At 35.0% G+C, this 19,073-nt stretch overlaps 1 protein-coding gene across 7 annotated transcripts in view; it reads right to left on the bottom strand.

The window, feature by feature from the left end:
* DZIP3 (DAZ interacting zinc finger protein 3) overlaps positions 1 to 19,073 on the bottom strand; it is a 61,205-nt gene that overhangs the window by 13,448 nt on the left and 28,684 nt on the right. For 4 of the 7 annotated variants that reach the window (XM_084802246.1, XM_084802243.1, XM_084802245.1 and 1 more), the window contains 12 exons: positions 18,430 to 18,506; positions 16,362 to 16,979; positions 14,731 to 14,763; positions 13,100 to 13,269; positions 12,414 to 12,458; positions 10,107 to 10,132; positions 9,256 to 9,421; positions 7,914 to 8,009; positions 6,489 to 6,616; positions 6,136 to 6,204; positions 2,390 to 2,486; positions 899 to 1,002 (listed from right to left, as the gene is read on the bottom strand). In XM_084802246.1, the coding sequence (XP_084658372.1) occupies positions 899 to 1,002; positions 2,390 to 2,486; positions 6,136 to 6,204; positions 6,489 to 6,616; positions 7,914 to 8,009; positions 9,256 to 9,421; positions 10,107 to 10,132; positions 12,414 to 12,458; positions 13,100 to 13,269; positions 14,731 to 14,763; positions 16,362 to 16,979; positions 18,430 to 18,506 (1,629 nt within the window). The remainder of the gene's footprint in view (positions 1 to 898; positions 1,003 to 2,389; positions 2,487 to 6,135; positions 6,205 to 6,488; positions 6,617 to 7,913; positions 8,010 to 9,255; positions 9,422 to 10,106; positions 10,133 to 12,413; positions 12,459 to 13,099; positions 13,270 to 14,730; positions 14,764 to 16,361; positions 16,980 to 18,429; positions 18,507 to 19,073) is intronic. The other 3 variants (XM_084802247.1, XM_084802244.1, XM_084802248.1) reach the window with 3 other exon arrangements.

The following is a 19,073-nucleotide window of genomic DNA, read 5'->3' as shown; positions in this document are numbered from 1 at the left end:
ACAGAAAATACAAACAAACAAAACCAATAAGCACTTTCCTGTGAGGAGGAATGTTCTCACTGCCCTGATTAAGAGTATAAAATGCACCAGCCGAGCAACTGTTCATTGATGCATGTCCTATGAAATGTTAAAACAGGAACAACTCACAATGCTTTAGTGTGTATTATCTCTAGAAGAAATTTCCTGTGGGTTTCCAAAAGAGCTACCCATAGCAGCATTACCACATCTACATCATGAGCCTAACAACTTAGAAAAGCACAATAAGTCATCAGTAAAATCAGACAAAAAGGAGCTTCACATACTCTAATCACACAATGCTATTTTCCTCCTGGCAAGCAAAGGCAGACTGATTGCTCACAGTAGTTCCTTCTCAGCTTGATAGTACATCAGTATTAAAAAATAATGACAATTTAAAAGATTATTATTATAAAATAATGCTTTGATCTCAGAGATAATTAACTCATTAAATTTTAAAGGTATAACCTATGAAATTATAAATTTAAGAAAAATTCCATGGAACTCATTCCAACATTTGAAATTTAATATAGCACAGCAGAAACTGCCTTGTAACATGTAGCATTAGATGTTATTACTTATTTTCCCTAAATTATATTACAAAAGTACTTAAAATCAAGCATTAGTAGAAAAACAATTAGAAACCAGTTTGCCAATTAGAATTCCTCTTATACACATCTGGCTTTTATGGACGCCTCTCACTGGGGAGGAAGCTGCCACTGTACTCAGTGCTTGTCAATAATTCAGAAGATGCAGCAACATTCAGCAAGAACAAAGAGACAAACACAGAGAGCTTGGAATTATTCCCACGACTCCGATGTACGTATGTAAAATTCCTGTCCCTCTCTGAGTCATGATGAATTAGGAAAGTGGAAAAGGTTACCTTGCTGCCATGTGAGTCACCCTGGCGAGCTGATTGAGGCACTCTTTTTCTGTCTGCTCTAGGTGCAGTAAGCCAAAATCTCTACGGCACTGTAGGAAATACACCTACAGGTTTTTGAGAGAGAAAGGAATTGAAGGAATTCTAAGTGAGCATCCTTTTCTTGGTCATCTCAAGTAAACTCTTAAGTAAGCATCCAATTCTCTTCCAGAATACTGTAGTATCTGACAATCCAAGAAGCATGGTAAATGCTTTCTGATCAAAGCAACTCTGCAATTTACTTATTTTATTTAATAGTTACCAGGTTACAAAGGCCAAGAACATTAACTTCAAAAAATTTTCTACACATTTGACTAGTCTTGTAAACTTTAAAGAGCAGAGCCTTGGTCCCAGAGATACTAACTTAACTGATAAATATCTGAATTGATAATTGATGTCTAGGGAGAGCATAGACATTAGGATTTTATCACTAAGTTAATTCTAATATGCAACTAAGTTTGGGAATCTCAAAAGAAATTCTGTTGTTAATATGTTCATGAAAAAGGACTACAGAAATACTGAAGTAATCAGACCACAGAAAAGGCATAGTTCAATGGGCCTTACAGGTCTCCTGGTCCAATATTTATTTCTCTACAGAAGGAAGACTTTCTACATCATTAATGATGTACAATCATTTAGTCTCAAGTTTCAGCTTTTAACCATACAATAATCACAAAATGAATAATCTTAGTAGTGTTAGAAAGTGTCTTCTAAAACAAACAACAGAAGCAGACAGAAACTTTTAGCTAAAAGCTCTGAGGAACAAAGAACACACGTGAGTTTAAGGTAAGGGTAAGGCCAGCTCCACCCCCCCACCCCCCGTTAAGGTAAGCCCTCAGCATACTTTCACTGAGTGCTTAGATTATCACTGGAACCCCAAGAACTCTACTAGGAAAGCGAGATTACAAATGACGGACAGGTGGCAAGACTGGTAATGAGTTTTAATGTCAGCAAGCTGTTCAAACAATGTGAAAGTCCTATATAGAACGTTTCACTTGCTATAAATAAAAACTACATGCACACATGTAATCTTTCTTCTAAGAGACACCAGGTATGGATGGTACTATAAGCTAACTTTAACAGTGTTAGTTGACATTCTAGGGTCATGGGCAGTAAGTGAGCTTTTGATGCTGCAGCTTATGACCTGTATGTGTTTTTAGAATGTCTGTGTGGGACACAACAGAGAAAGTGGTATTAAAGCAGTATGGCTTGGGGTCTAATTCATGAGAATTAGCCTCTAGCTATAAAACTTGTAATTTCTTGGAGACTCTAAAGGAAAGCAACTTAAGATTACAAACACTCATGCACTCCCATATGATGTGCAAGTGAAATAAAAGTGAATTTAAGCTATAGTTTTCTGAATGATAGTAAGAAGTTTTATTCCATTTTTTCAACTCTTGAGCTATACTAACATAAGGCTACTCTCCCTCCTCCATCGCCCCGTTTTCTTTTTACCTCAGCTGTTAAGGCTCTGCTTGTTTCTGCATTCAGTTTGTTTACATAAGTTTTAACTGTGCTCTCCAGATTATGCTTCTCCATTTCCCACTGAGATCTGAAATGCATGATCATTGAAAATTAGCAACATTACAATGATAGCCTTTCCAAACTTGTTCACAAGGGGGAAGGGCAAACCATGACAAGAACAATATGTTTCTTGGAAAAGTATATATAGTACATAAAAACAAGAGGACATTGTTTAAAACATAGTTATTCTTTATTACCAAAAGTGCAGAAGTTTTAAAGTCCTTAGTACAGGGCTGTGACCTAAATTCTAAATCTGTACTCTTAAAATGACTCTTACCTCCACAGCCTATTAAATGTAAAACCTTAGACAAGAACAATGGATTGAATATTTGAGCTCTCCTGACCCACAGTTTTTTTCCTGGAATCTTCAACCCTGTTGTATAAGTTTTCTCTGAGATTAAAATTAAACCATTCTATCTTGCAAGAAGCTCCTTAAGGTATAAACAACTCAAAACCCCCTGAAACTGACCAGATTCCCTAGACCCATCCTACCAAAGTAAGGCTGTAATAGCTAAGAGTGCCTCTCAGAAGAACAGAGGCAAGGTGCAAAGAAGACTCCCAGACAAACAAAGCTGCAAAGAACTCCGCAGCCACACCAGCTACCAGGGAGAAGTTCACACCAACTGAGACAGCTGGAAAGGACATTCTCCAATCTGAGGAGCTGCCTCAGGCTTTGCAGTGACTCCCAGGTTCTCAGCTTTGTGTGCTGTCACTCATGCTGAGGTGGGCCTTAGTGAGACAGCTGTCTTTGAGTCACTTCTGCTCCTATTACGTAATCCCTCACTCATATTTCTGTAAGTAAACCCAGTAAAATTCACTGGCACACCAAACTGGACTTTGGTATATTGTGAATCTGGAGTGAGTAGATGCATGTGTTGCGTCTCTCCAGAAAAGTTTTGTCACATAATAAACCCCAAAGTAAGGATCTTAGAGGAGGCACTTCTTTTTTCCTAATGATTTGGACATAAAATGTTAGGAAGTGATATGGTCATAAAGATGAAGCCTTCATGAACAGAAACAACACTTTATTTTAAATGATGCTTTGAGACAGCTCTGTTGCCCTTCTGCTATGTGAACGTAAATGAGAAGATAAGGAGGATCTGCTAGAGAAGCAAATCCTTAACAGATATCAAATTGGCTGTCACCCTGACGTTGGAGACATCAGTGTGTGCTGTTACTATGCACCCAGCCAACAGTCTGCTATAGTGGAGCAACCATGAGAGCGAGGGGCTTAGTTTCTTATTCTTAGCTTCTGCACATGTGAAAATGGAGAAAGTTTTCTTACCTTAAAAAACAACTGATATAGAAATAATTCAGAAAATATGCACAAAACAGTCTGTGTTTGACATTAAGTACTAAATTTATTGCTAATAAATTTTATTTAACACTGTTTTTGTGTCAACAGTAGCAGCCAGTTTCTCTACCGTTGTTAATAAGGAAAGGCCACTGCAATCAAACAGTTTACTAGTTATTTTAGTATTTGGGTTTCACACGCTAGACTGGAATTGAATTCCATAGTTTGAAATGGAAGAAGAGAACCGTAGGACACTGTATACGCTAATACAGGCTGAGGTTTCTCTCTCTCCTCCCTATCCCTTCTTAGCTTGCTACACTGGAATCTTAGAATTACACAGCACACAAACTAAATTCTGCCTTTAAACAGAAACATTTAAAAATATAGTTTTATAATAAATACTATTACAGAAACCATTTTCAATGTTTTGTTAAGAGAAATAAACCCAGATACTTAAAAACTTTTTTAAAAAAATGTGATGGAGAACATGACAAATATATACCATTAAGGACAGTGCTTACTAAAGAGAAAAAAAAATCATGAAATGTTTGAGCAGACATACTACCTTAACATAAGCATTAACTATCATACCACTATTACATAAATTTTGCCTAAAAGAAAAAGAAAATTACATTTCATCAACATTTAAAAACTATTATACTTTAAAGATATCAGGCAAATAGAAAGATGACTTACAAAATAAGTAAAAATGCCTCCTGACTCAAGTGATATACAGAGCTCATGATAGCTTATTGAACACTTCCCTAACATTCATGAGGCATGGTAAAAATTCTTCTTGCATTAAACATAAAAAAAAAAACCAAAGTACTCAACAGAAAAAAAAATTTCAACTTTTAAAACAGGCCAAGAATCTGAGTAAAAGTTTACTTAATTAAGAAGCACACAAAATATGTACTTAAGCCAGTGAAAAACCACAAATCTAAGACAAAACTCATCTATATTTAGCATATACCATGTAAAATAAATACAGACAATATAAAAAGTTTTTATGAGAAAGAAGAGAAAAATAACCTACCAACACTGCTCACCCTATAAAAACATGTAGCTACTTGAAAAACAGCTTAGTAATTATCTAAAAGGTGTATAGTTCATAGATAATCCTGCAATTTTCCTCTTGGAATATACTCAAATGGAAACCATTCTATATACAAATGCTCCTTAATAGGCAAGGAGGAGAGGCCCAAGTCAAATGCTCATCAAACTGATAACAAAATGTGCTACCTCTAAACAACACATATGTATGAAAAGGAACAAATACTCATACATGCTATAACAGGCAGGGATTTTAATCATATGTTAAATGAAACAAACTAGTGCTAAGAAGCCTCATATATGACTGCATTTATATGAGATGCTCAGAATGAGCAAACCCAAAAAACACTAAGTAAATTATAAGTAAATTAGTGACTACCAGAAGCTGATGGAGTAAAGAGGAATTAACCTTAAAAAGTTCATGACAAGTGGATCTGGACCCAGGGAAATCTGCTCAAACTACTGCACCAACCAAGGACAATACATCCAGTAATCACTGAACCCCTATTCAGGTATAGCAAATGGACAGGACATTCTTCACAGTTGTGTGGAGAGTGGGGACTGACTCTAACAAGAACTCTGGTACCCCATATTTGACCACTTCCCCTTGGTGGGGAGGTCTGGTGGCACTCAGAAAGGATAAGCAGGCTACCAGAATGAGACTTAATAGGCTGTGACCATATGGTGGGGGAGGAGGTCCCCTTCTGTCACAGACCTAGGGGAGGAAAAAAGGTGAAAGAGGGAAGGAGGGAGGACTGGGAGGAAACAAGTGAGGGGATAACAACTGAGACGTAATCTGAATAAATTAATTAAATTTAAAAAATTTTAAATCCTGAAAAAAAAAACTTCACAGTAGTGTATTTTGTGTGTGACAGTCATGATGGTTCTATGCTTGATGAACATATTAAAAATGTAGTGAGCCACATGCACTAATCAGGTGAATTTTATGCTGTATGAAGTAGTTCTTTGTACAAATATTTACAGATTACACTCATACAGTAGGTGAATCTTAGTAAAATACTCAGCACTACAAAGCACTTGTACCTAGTAGTACTGCACAGAGGAGGCTCCAGTTTCTGGGAGGGCTGGTGCAATCTGTAATGCTCCTGACTGAACTGCTCTCAGGTTTCTCTGGTCAGAGCTACAATGAACATACCATCCAATCTGCCTATGTCTCTTTGGGTTTATACCTATTAACCCAATGTTGTTGCTGATATTACTCACTCTCATGTGTAAGAGCGCTGCTGGACGATAAATGACTATCCCCGCTAAAACTGTTGATTAAAACGCAGCTTCAGAAAAGGAGTGCCGACAAGAGAAAATGGCGTACCTTTTCATGGAAAGCTGATCTTTAAGGTTCTTGATTTCATCATCTTTAGCATGGATTTGGCGCTGTAATCTAAGCAAATAAGAAAGTAAGTCATAAAATGTTTTTTTTTTAATTCCTCAAAACTGTAGCTGAGAAAGGGGACAAGTATATCTTATATGAATCACAAATCCTGGCCTTGAAAACAGCAAATGACCTCCTATACATCTTCCATTTGAAATTTATCTCTGACTTCTTTTTGTAAAGCTCAATTTCTACTGTGCAGCCACACTGCCACCTAGTGGCCGCAGGGAGATAGGGCTAAAAAGACATGCAAATTCAAAAGTTTCATTTTTAATCAAAAGTTTTATACTTACTTGGACATTTTATTGATTCCAAAAGCCACTTGTTGGTTTAGAGATACAATTATTTTTTCTTTCTTTTTAATCTGAATTTGATTTTCTTGCCACCGAAATGTCACTGTTTTCAGTTGTCTTTTGTAATCCTGCTCGATGAAAAATATATTTTCCGTATTCAAGTCACCAAAAATGGAAAGAACCAGATGCACATTGAGTTATTTTTAAAATAACTTTATTATAAAAATACTTGCAAATAAATAAACATTTTACAACAAAGTTAAACAGACTTAGTCTATACAACTTAATGTATTATGATTAGCATTGACATTAAAATGTAAACTATCAAGCTACATATTAAATATTATACTGTCACTGTCAAATATTTTATGCACTTACCCACTACAAAAAATCTGTAAGAAACCAACTTTAAGTATCAAATGTTTTATGCACTTACTACAAAATATCTATAATAAGAAACCAATTTTATACTCTCATTCACAGCTAATGTCCATTTTGTGTAGAGCCCTTCCTCATCTGTTTATTCAGCCTTTCTTGTTCCCTTACTATACCACATCTACACGCACACTTGTTTATACACAGACACATATCACTGACTAGATTCCATATGAGGATGAACATGCACTTTTCTTCTGAGATTGTGTGATCTCAACTAATATACATTTGAAATCCATCCATTTTTATGCATATTTTAAGGCTTCTTTTTTCTTTTGTCCTAAATAGTATTCAAATATATGTTTGCATACACGCTCCATATACACATCAAATTTTCTCCCCTCCCCTTTGCTGAAAATAGATTTTTTCACACATTACATGCTGATTACGGTTTCTCCCCCTCTACTCTTCCCAGTTCTTCCCTCCACCCTGTCCCATCTTGATCAAATAATTCCCTTTCTGTCTTTCATCAGACAACAGACTTCTAAGGGATAACAATAAAATATAATAAAACAAAACTCATCAGAGCTGAATAAAATATGGAAAGCTTCACAAATGTGAGTGTCATACTTGTGAAGGAGCCATGTTAACCTTCTATGTACCATTCCAAATTTAGTATAAATTCAGTATATGTGCTACCAAAGCAAGCACTACTCCAAAATTTCATTATCCATATAGTCATCTGATAGACAATGTGGTTGATTCCAATTCTTTGCTATAGCAAATGAAACAGCTGTTAACACCTATCTCTACGGTAGGGCAGGGAGTTCAAAGGGTGTGTGCCCAGGAGTGAGAGTGGTGGGTCATACAGTGGGTTCTATTTTTAGCTCTTCCAGAAATCTCCAAACTGATTTCTACAATGGCCACACTATTTATCTGCACCCCCAACAATGAATAAGCGTTCAATTTCACTGAGTTTTTAAAGACAATGTATTAAGTTTAGCACTTAAAATATTTGCTTCTTTTAGAGCTAATGACAAAAGTACTCACTTCACATTCATACTGCAACTTATAAAGCTGATGTTGATGAGCAAGCCTTTCCTTTTCAGTTTCTTTGCAGTCTGTACTCTCCTTTCCAGATGAGCCCTTAAGCAAATATAACAAGAATATATGTTTCTAAAAAGACATTAATATTTTCTGTTTACAGGATTTCCCCTGTATATAAAGTTGCCATGTATATTAACTTCTATTCACGCTTTACTTCCCTAACAGCACTCACTAATAATACAACAGCTGTAAGTTACTGCTACTGCTCAGTGACACTCATGCTTGCCACTTGTCGTTTTTGTAATGCTCTTAATTGTATAGGAGTCATGAGGAAGTACTTTTTATTTTCATCTTAAGATAGTAATAGGAAGAAGTAACTTGCCTAAGATCACAGAGAGTAAGTGGAAGAGCGTGAATTTTAGCTCCAACAGTACCAACGGCCCATCCTTAATTACAGCAGTGTACCAACTCACTTCACTGTTCAACTTCTCCACTACACTATAAACATGATGCTAACAGGGACCACACTACAGCATACCTTTAAATACGCAAATAAATATTTTCTGCAAGTATGTAACTATTTGATTTTCATTTTGAGTTCTTCTGGGTTACTAGACTAATATTAATGGCCCTATATTTAAATTTCAGTGTAAGAGCAAAGGCTATGATAATTTAGTTAAAATATACATATTGTAATAGTAACTGACTGTGAGTGCAGCTCACCACTAATTTCAAACATGGTGTCTGTGTATGAGCATGTGCATTTTAGTCCTTCATCTACTTTGTATGAACTGATCTTTTGAGCAATAAAATTCTTATGCTTACAGGTAGCATTTCAAATAGTAGCTACTAACAGAGAAAGAGCCAGAAAAATCTACTATATACTAGAACTTTTTAGAAAACATTTCATAGTTGCAACCAAATTTAATTATTAAAAAAAATAAAAATTATTTTATTAAAATGTATTTTAATGGCAATTTAGTGGCAATTTAATGGTAATGCTAGTTTTTAGTGTTGTTATCTCAACTTCCTGCTCCTCATACTTTTTAGAAAACTTTTAACAAGAAGTACATTTAATAACTTTGCCCAGTAGTCAAGAAATGATTTGAGAATAAATGTGAAGTTTGTAGGGCCAATGGTTTTTTTTTGTTTTTGTTTTTGTTTTTTTTTTGAAACCCCCTTGTCTAACAATACCTCCTTTTTCTCTTTTGGTGGCTTTTTTTCTCACATCAGCAAAAACTGCAAGGCTTTTTTAAAAAGACACAATACTCAAAGAATGTGGAAAAACCAAAATTATCAATTCTGTATGGAAGGAAGGTAAGGCTAAGCCTTCTCCAGTGCTCACCTGCTCTACCAGGTCCAGAACATGCAGTTCGTCCAGGCTACAGAACTTGTCCTCAGTTGCAGAATCCTCTTGAGCATCACTTGCATCAGTTTTCCCATATGTGCTGAGTGTGTGCACATCTACTTGTTCTGTGTCCAGCTGGTCATCCTTTTCTGCCATATATGAGCTATAGTAGGACACAGTCAATGTCACCTTTCAAAGGCGCAGTGCTTTTCACATAGGCTATTGCTTCTCAAGTTAGTATTATTCTGCCTCATGAGATACATTACAAGGGCTCATGGTCAGAATCTGGACAGTGCTCACTCACACTGCTCTTTTCTCTTAAACACTAACAATGATTATCAATGTGTTATGAGGCAGGACTTGTTTTCAGGAATTCTAAGACCACAGCGTTTATTTTTCAAATTACAGCTATTAACAATAATTATTTTGGAAATGGTATTTTGAAGCAAATTTGAAAGTGTTTCCATATCTTAATATTATATTATCATCACAATTCATACATATACTCCAGCAAAGAAAAATATGAACATGTCTGTCCCAGACATAGTAATGATCTATCCTTTAAAGTTAAGTTTTGACCTATATGTATATATTTTAAGTATTTTAGTAAGTATTTAAGTCAGTCTCTGAATGAAGGATTAGTGGTAGATGACTACAGACCAAGTAACCTTACAGAAAAAAATTGTAACAGATTGTTTTGCCAATGTTTATAATATTCTAAGCAGCAGAAAATACCAATTTATTATGACAAGAACTATTTTTCTCCTAGAAGTTTCCCAAAAGAAATCTATATATTATTTAGAAAGCTTTCCTCTAAAATGTTAAGGAATTAAAACTTTAATACTCACACTTGCTCTTCTTCTGAGTCCTTATCCTGAAAAACAGCATCACAAGAGTTAGTAAGCTGTATGTAATAATGTATCTTCAACTATAAAACTAAAATGTGAATTCTGTGAAATACATAACCACACAATATGTCATAAAATATGGATTTTAAAATTTTTTACTTATTCTACTCCCTTTTAAAATGCTGTTTGTGTTTCACTAAATTTATTTTATAATTCTGAAAATCACTAACTGAGGTAATAGAGGTAAATACGGGACTTGAATTTGTACATATTAGGAAACCCTGGAACAGAGTGTCTGAAATATCCATTATTTTAAAACTAAATAAAAGGACTTTTGAAAAACTATAGGGAAAAAAATCAAACTGACATATGAAGAATCTTATATATACAAATGAGATCACAAATGAAATTTTTTTTAAAAATCCACTAAGTTTTATGTTTATCCACTAAGTTACTAAAACAAACTATAGCAGCAATAGATCAAATAGAGCCCATTTAAATGACCCATATTAAATGTTAATATGCAATTAATAAAACTTAAATTAGAATATTGACTTCTACTATGTCTGATTCTGAGTTTCCTTTACAAGGATAAGGTTGTTTATACAAATTTGTTTTCTCATTTTTTTTCAAACCAATTTCCTCTTCTACCTTGGCTCTAATACACCTGAGCGCTATGAAAAGACTTTTAGTTGTTCACATGGACTACATCTAGTACAGTGGGTTATTTCTCAACGTCCACTTTAGCTCTTCCCATGCAAACTTCACGTCAATCCACTTCAGCCTTTAGTAAGAATCTCCACAGTTTCTCTCCTGTATATTGGACACCCAAATTAAAGAGCTGGTTTCATTTCCTGTCAACTTTTTTCTTACACCTTCATCATTAAAAATCCTTTTTGTTTTCTGCTTACTCTAAGTTGAGGTGAGAGATATAAGAAACTAATCATCAAAGGAGTTGTTCATAATGAAGATAAATTATAAGCTAAATAATAAATACTTAAGCGAAGAAAGGGAATATAAAAAATTGTCAAATGTCTAAACATATGTAAGTTATCCTAATGTCCCTTGTATTTGATATGTAAAATTTGATTATTTTTCTTCAAGATAACTCCTGATAGGCATGTTTAGGGCTACTGTTATATTGTTAGTTCCCTATGTTATAAAGCAAAATAACAAAGAGAAGAGGACACAATTTTTTACGGAGATCTTGTCATCATTGTGTATAACACAAACGAACTTCCATATGCTAACAATTCTCATGGGAATTCCTCATTAGATAATTAAGTTGATCGCTCTTCAGGGAATGCTGCATATACTTAGTAAGAATAAAATGTAACAAATAATTTGTATTCTAATGTCTAAATTTCAATCTTAATAAAATGATCATTTTCAAGAGTATCTCAATTTCTTTAATAAAGCTCCATTGCAAACAACCAGAATGTTAAAGAAGCAGAGGATAAATACATGCTAGCTTATGGGGTATAAGCTTGAGACAGCACTGCTCTGTAAATGTTACTACACCTTATAAAATAAGAACTAGTCATAAAAATATCCATCCTTTATTTAATTTTCATAATAACAATTAAATAAATGTTATGATGGTTATGATAATATGAGAATATCACTGATATTTACTTAGCAAATTAAAATACAAATTATTTTATTCTTACTCTTAATATTTTACAAATTATTCTTCATTAATTTCATTTGTCATTAAAGTATTAATATATGTACCAGTGACTAATAACAAATCAGACTACTGTAGTTAGAGAAACTATAGTCAGTTTATAATACAGAGGAGTATCAAGATTTTGAGTATGTTCCAAATTAGAAAAACTAAAATTTTTTTATATCACAAAATGTACACTGCATAAGTATGAGCCATATACCCCACTTAAGAAACTGCCATTTTCCTAATAGTTCTCCAAGCAAATTGGAGATGTTTTGATAAAATGGGCCCATTGAGTGACTCTTCTTTAGTCTAAGGAATGGGCAATGAAAGATTCCTTAAAAGGTGAGAAAACATTTCGGAATAGAGTAGAAGCTGCCATTAAAATAAGCAGGCATTTCAAAAATGGTAGTGGAATGCAGAAATTAATAAAATTAACAAGTGGCTAATTTAAGATTATTCAATATATAAAATGTTCAATATAAGATATATAGCTGTCTCTATAAATATATGTTCAATAAGGTTTGAGTAGCTTGTATGTTCAACTGGACTAATTTAAGCTAGTGAATTTAACTGTGAATTAATGCAAGAAGCTTCAGGTATTCATGATCGAACTCCCTGCAATGCCAGTATCTCACCTTTTTATTCTTAGTTTTTTTCTTTTTCTTTGTTTTACTTTTGACCTAAAACAAAACAAATAAATAAATATATAAAGCTTTTAATATGCCATTCAAACTGTACAATGGATTATTTTAGGCAGTGTTTCATCTAACTACTAATATCTTTGTCTTCTAATACTTATTTTCTAGATTGTATTTTCAGAGAAATAAGTATTATATGTAATTTAATACCAATCATCTACCCTGGAAAAAGCATAAAAAAGTATACACACAAAAAACAAAACAGCAATAGCTAAACAAATGAGAAAGGAACTTTTTAAACAGAAACGATATACTTATACCATACAATAGAAGTTTCAGCCCAGGAGTAAATTTGTCTATAAGTAGCTAACTACTTAGCATTTAGATTTCACCTAGATGATTTAAACTCTACTTCTGTGGTAGAGGTACTGAAATATCTAATTATTCTTATTTTTTCTATCCCTTCTATTTGTCCTACAACTTTTCCTTTCAAAATCGACTTCCTTTGGTTAGGACTTAAAAAATGTACTCTAAAAGCTAACACAGTGTTTGACTTTTGGCAAAATAATGACTGATGGAGAAGTAATGGGGAGTCACTACTGCCTCCAATGCTTTGAGTGTAGTACATGGAACGTCTGAAAATGCAGAGTAAGTTCTTCATATTCAAATATTAAACCTTATACCTCCTGAAGATCCTTAACAGACTCCGTTGAAGACTCACTAGGTATTGAGGCTACGTCTTTATTTATTTCTGCTAACTGTAGTTCAGTGCTTGACTGCACATTTATATTGTATTCCATCAGAGGAGGACTCAGTTCCTCTTCATCATTCTGCAACTCTTCAATTTCGATACCTAAATAACAAAGAGAAAAATTAAAAATCTAGTGGCAAAGTTTTGAAAGTTTAGCCTTTTCTTATAATTATATTTGCTAGGCCAGCATGATAGTGCAGTGGGCAAAGCTTTTGCCTTCAGGCCTAATGGCCTAGGTCAGGTTCCCAGGGGCCACAGTACCATGAAGAGGGAACCAACTACAGCAAGGTGTCCCGACTTGTAGATTTTCACCACGGCTACAAGCATACACACTTGCTGTATCAAAATTGCAATGCCTACTACCCACAAATCAGGCATGCAAATGAGCCTGGAAGCAATCAGTAAAAACCAAACGGTATGATACCTTCATTGATACTTATGTAGATTCCAAGTCTTAGGTACTGTAGAATATAAGTACAATCTATATACTTAGTATTAAGCTCTGTCATTGAGCTTACTGAAAGTGCGACCAATATTATTTTATAGAATATAAATGTGAAACATGAAAAAGGAAAAGCTAGATCCATTTCCCCTTTCTTTTTCCTAAATCTGGAAACTGTGTCATACTGTATTATTGCTTCTTTGAATCTTTGCTCTTTCTCATTTTTGCAAAGATTCAGCCTTAAAACTTCCTCAGAGAGGACCCAACATTTAACCTCAAGCAGACCCATGGTACTGTTTTCTAAAGAATAATTTTAATTTTAGAAGGTAAATTACATTTTAAATGTATACTTATTTGTTTAAGATGTGTGTGTGCATGTGGATGCTTGTGCCCGTCCGGGTATGTGTATGCCTACAGAGACAGGAAGAGAATATGGATTCTCTTGGAGGTAGAGGTAAAGGTGGTTGTCATCAGCCTGACGTGAGTGATGGAGATCAAGGCGCAGTCGTCTGCAGGAGCAGCAAGTGCTCTTAGCTCTTATCCACGGACCAATCTCATCATCCGCCCACCGTCTGCCCACAGCTTTATTGGTTGGAGCCTCTAAATGGGAATTACTAAACCAGGCAGGGAGTCATGTGTCACAGCTAGATATTCAGAAGGCTAATATAGGAGAGCTTGCGCGAACATATCTTGGGCAACATTGTTTATGAGAACAATAAAAACAAAACAAAACCAGTTTAAAAAAGAAGTGAAAAATAGTAATTCATTACAGTTCCCCCAACACAGAACTACAGACAGTGGCTTATAAACACAATAAAGCTAAATAAACCAGCACAGATAATCAAGTTAAGCAAACAGGCTTTTTGTCTGCTAAAGTTCTGAGTATGAAAATCTGAACATCATTTTGGGTAAGCCTTGTGGCAAGCATTAAATTCAAGTCAGAGTAAGGCATATACTAGGTTCAGCTAACCAACAGTAAGTTGGTCATATGATTTTCTAAGCTTTGGGGTAATGTACAGTTTATTATACAGTTTATCTAAACACATGTCAACAACATATTTATGCCTTAGGGATGCTGAGTTATAAGGCCACTTATGCATTTTGAGTTTAAAAATACTTACACTGACTGCCTGTTATTGACTGTAGAGCAATTCCTATGGCAAACAGAGAAAAATAATTAGAGTGTAATTGCAACCACAACTGACTAATATCTGATGAGGATTCAGAAAACCTAGAAAACCTTTATAGAGCATTAATCTATTACTTAACTATATAGAAAAGAACCAGCACTATTCACCAATGCAATTTAGACAAGGTGGTCCTAGAAAACCTTTGTATAGCATTAATATATTATTTAACTATGTAGGAAAGAACCAGCACTATTCCCCAATGCAATTTAGACAAGGTATAATCAAGACTATCATAGAGTAGCTACAAACCCTTGATTTAAGAAGCAAAAGGTTGTTTTTTAAGACAGTTCATAATAATTAAGATCTGCAATATTAAGAAATACTTTATTTTAAAGTGAAATACAATCACATCACTTTGCCCATCCCTGCCTCCCTCCTACCCCACCCATCTTCCCTCCCTCCTGAAATCACAGCCTGTTTTTCTTTAGTAGTTATTGTCACATATGCGTATGTATAAATAAAACTTGCTCAATCCATTTGGTATACTTATCTATGATTTCAGAGCTGACCACTTTGTGCTGGATAACCAATTACGGAATTGATTTCTGGGGAGTATTATTTCTGCAACCCTCAGCAGTCCCTTAGTTGCATGTAGTTCTTTGTCTAGAGGTGGGGCCCCAGGAGATTTTTTCCTTCCCATGTTAGCATGTCTACTGGTGCTGTCCTTCTTCAGCTCTTGATTAAGCAGTTATTTTGTTAAGGTGTCATGGGTGAAGCATCCCTGTCATGTCTATAAGACACAATCTCCCAGCAGTCTTCCTGTTCCTCTGGCTCTTACAATCTTTCTGCCCCCTCTTCTGGACTGTTCCCTGACCCTTAGTGCAGGAGTCATTTTGCAGATGTATCAGCTACGATGGCACACACACCACCACTTTAACAGCACTTTAAACTGAGCAGTGATCCTTATTTATTATTAGTCTAAGACTAGGAAGGAATATCGATGAAATGTACAGCAAGTTTCCACCCAAGGTTTGAGTCTTTCAAGGCATACATAGGACCCTGGTCACAACTCCATTCCCTGTCCTTGTCTCTTAGTCTACTGAGCATCTGCAATATGTAACAGGCTGAATTCGGCCCTAGAAGTTAAAAGCAAAGGTTAAAAAGAAGTAATCTTCATGTAGATATTGTGGAGATAATAGATGTTGTTGGACCTGTAAATGAAAACTGAAACTTTAGTAATTAACAAAGGAGATAAAAAGGCATTGTGAAAGCCTTTATTAAAGGTTTCTGACCATAAGCTCTTGAAGCAAAAATTGCTTGAGATGCTCCGGATTTAATTCATGCTTAGTACCCTTTCCCTAAGTACATGTACACACACACACACACACACACACACACACACACACACACACACGAGAAATGTGGGTGAATGTATTTTTTTAAGGATTCTAAAGTATACCTTCAAGAATTGTTCTCTAATTTTCTCTAGTATCTATTATAAAACCCAGTGTCTTCTCATACTGAAAAAGGCTCTAAAACACTAATAGGACAAAAAGCTATCCCTAAGCACAGAACAGACACTCGAAAAGGGTTTGCTGGCTACTAAAGTAACCATTTAGTACCTTGTTGATAGCAGGATAACATCCTCTGGATGATTTCTGGTACTGGAATGCCTAGATAAATGGACAGCTGATGATAATCAAGGGATATATTCTCAATGGGATTCTCCTTGACTTTGTCGATATCCTCTTGTTTCATCCCAAGTCGCAGAAGAATATCAGAAACTTTTTTCCAAATTGAATTGAACTGTAACTCAGTGAGCCCATTCATCAGAATCTCACTGAGGAGGATATCTCTGTACTTGCAGAGCCTGAGAATGTCTGCAGACTTAGAGAGATCAGAAGACGGCGGTTCCATATCCCAGCCTTTTCTGGGTGCAGGGAATACATTCAGGTGTTTAATGAGTGCTAATAAGAGGCATAAGTCAAACTGCTTGGACTGTGGTAGCTCCTTGTTTGGGGGATAAAGCAGATGCCATGATCCACCCAAAGGGTGATTGGTCCAAAGATGATTGTAGTAGGGTTCCAGCACATTCTTGTGTATAAGCAGCTCTTTTTTCAAAAGAGTGGGTGGCATAGCCTCATCAAATATTTCCCGGACAATGTCAGTACCAGAAATAATAATTATATGAAGCAGATGATAGAAATAATTATAATCAAGTTTGAAGATAGGCATTTCATCTGAAAATGAATTTGGAGAAGTCAAAACAATCCACATTAATGCTCTTTTTCTATGTGGTCTCTCACACTGCACCCTAAGTTCCTTTAGATAAGAACTGTTTCAAGGAATGAAGTACAGAAGAACTTCACCACAGTCAGTGCTCAATAAGCTTGCTGTTCTCTGTCTAGATTATCAAAAATTCTAGACAAGAAGAGCATGCTCCTAAGTAAAAGGAAATGCAGAGTCTTCTAACCCAGAAGGATTTTATTTAAATAAGTTAATTTTGGCAACATAATGGCAAAGTAGTTCTGGAAATCCTAGATTTACTCAGAAATAGTAATTTTCTATTTTTAATTATAATTTACATAAATAATTTTATTTTTTCCATGAAACTAGTACTGTCCAGCAGAACTTTGCATGCCAAAGGTGGTGCACGCACAGTCCACATATTGTTACTGTCTATCTTATTAGATAGTTCTGATATATACTTGTCTACACAGTTATTGAAGCAGTCCACAGACCAGGAGTATTAGCACCTACCTGACACTTACGAGTCATGCAAAATCCTAGGTACCACTACAAACTTACCCACTGGATGGACACCTGGGGTTTTATTTGGTTGGTTTTTTTGGTTGCTTGTTTGATTCATTTTTTTAATCACCAGATGATTGAATTTAAGAATCATTTATTTGATAAACTGAAAAATTATACTGGTATTTCAACAATGAAATGGAATGAGACAGCAGACTAAACTACTAACTATTTTCCAGTTTAACATTACTTCAGGAGGAAAGCAGGCTGGAAGTCATGGGAAACCTTTATGATAGTATTTAGTTTTTCTATGAGTAGTAAACTATGTGTTTATCATAAAAATAGCTTTGTTGTTTTATCCTTCATGATTTGTGTTTTAAAAGAGATTTTTGCTTAATATACTTGACATACACTGTGAAAACACAATTTAAGAGTAAATGTCTCAGAAGAAAAAGCTAGCATTAGGAACATCCAGGTTCCCTATTAAAAAGGGCTGACCCTAACTCTTCTGCCACAGAAACCAGGGACCTATATGGTCCCCAGCTGCAGAAGAGACTATTTGCTAGTACACTCCTAGAGAGCTGGCATGTGGATTTAGACTACTTGGGTCCAAAATGTTCATTCCTTTTGTTTTAGACTACTCACACACTGGCTCTTTTAAGAGCAAATGTAACAAGGGAAGGGCTGGATTAAAACTCTCCTGATGCAAATCTCACTGTATACTCACAGGCAAGTTTCAGAGTTAGCATGTCTCTCCATAGAATGCCAAAGTAATATGAGAGCAAAACTACACTTGCTGATTTTTCTGTGTTTGTGTATTCTAGTATGTGGTGAGCACTATTTGGTATTATAAACCTGAAACTCATGAATGGTAACCATAAATAATTGCAGTTGTGCTTTATGGATAATTTACAGAGACAATAAAAAATAAAGTAATACCTTTTGTGTTTAATTTTAAATCGAACTGCGGTCTAATATCAGTGTCAGTTAATTCCAGAGACATAAACTTCTTGTAACTGAAAGTAGAAAAAAAATGTTTTAATGAAAATAGTACCACAATTAGACCATATTTTTGGAATAAGCAACATTATTTGTTTTGTTCTCATACTAGAAATCATTTGAAAGTAAAGGGAAAGCCTATTTGAATAAAAATTAAAAGCCACTAGCAATAACAATTCTATACTGTAATTTTCACTGTTATTAAGAAGTATAGAGTACTGACAGAGCTCATTCAAAAAGAATTCTATGAGGCAAAAATTATGTGGTAGCTGAAAAGGGGAAAGTAAAAGGAACAGCAATGTAAAGGCAAAAAACAACAAACAACAACTCCTTGTCTTATCATGATCACAGAACTTTAAAAAAATAATTAAAGGTAAATCAATTTATTCAATTTCTAGAGATGTTTTTAAAAATAAGAATAAACTAGGCACGGTGGTGCACCTGTCATCCCAGTACTCAGGGAGGCAGAGGCAGGCAGATCTCTGTGAGTTCGAGGCCAGCCTGGTCTACAAAGTAAGTCAAGGACATCCAAGGCTATACAGAGAAACTCTGTCTCCAAAACCAAAACAACAACAACAAAATAA

Source organism: Acomys minous, assembly GCF_964271855.1.
Source record: "Acomys minous genome assembly, chromosome: 11".
NCBI lineage: Eukaryota > Metazoa > Chordata > Mammalia > Rodentia > Muridae > Acomys > Acomys minous.
This window is presented reverse-complemented; position numbering and strand designations above follow the sequence as displayed.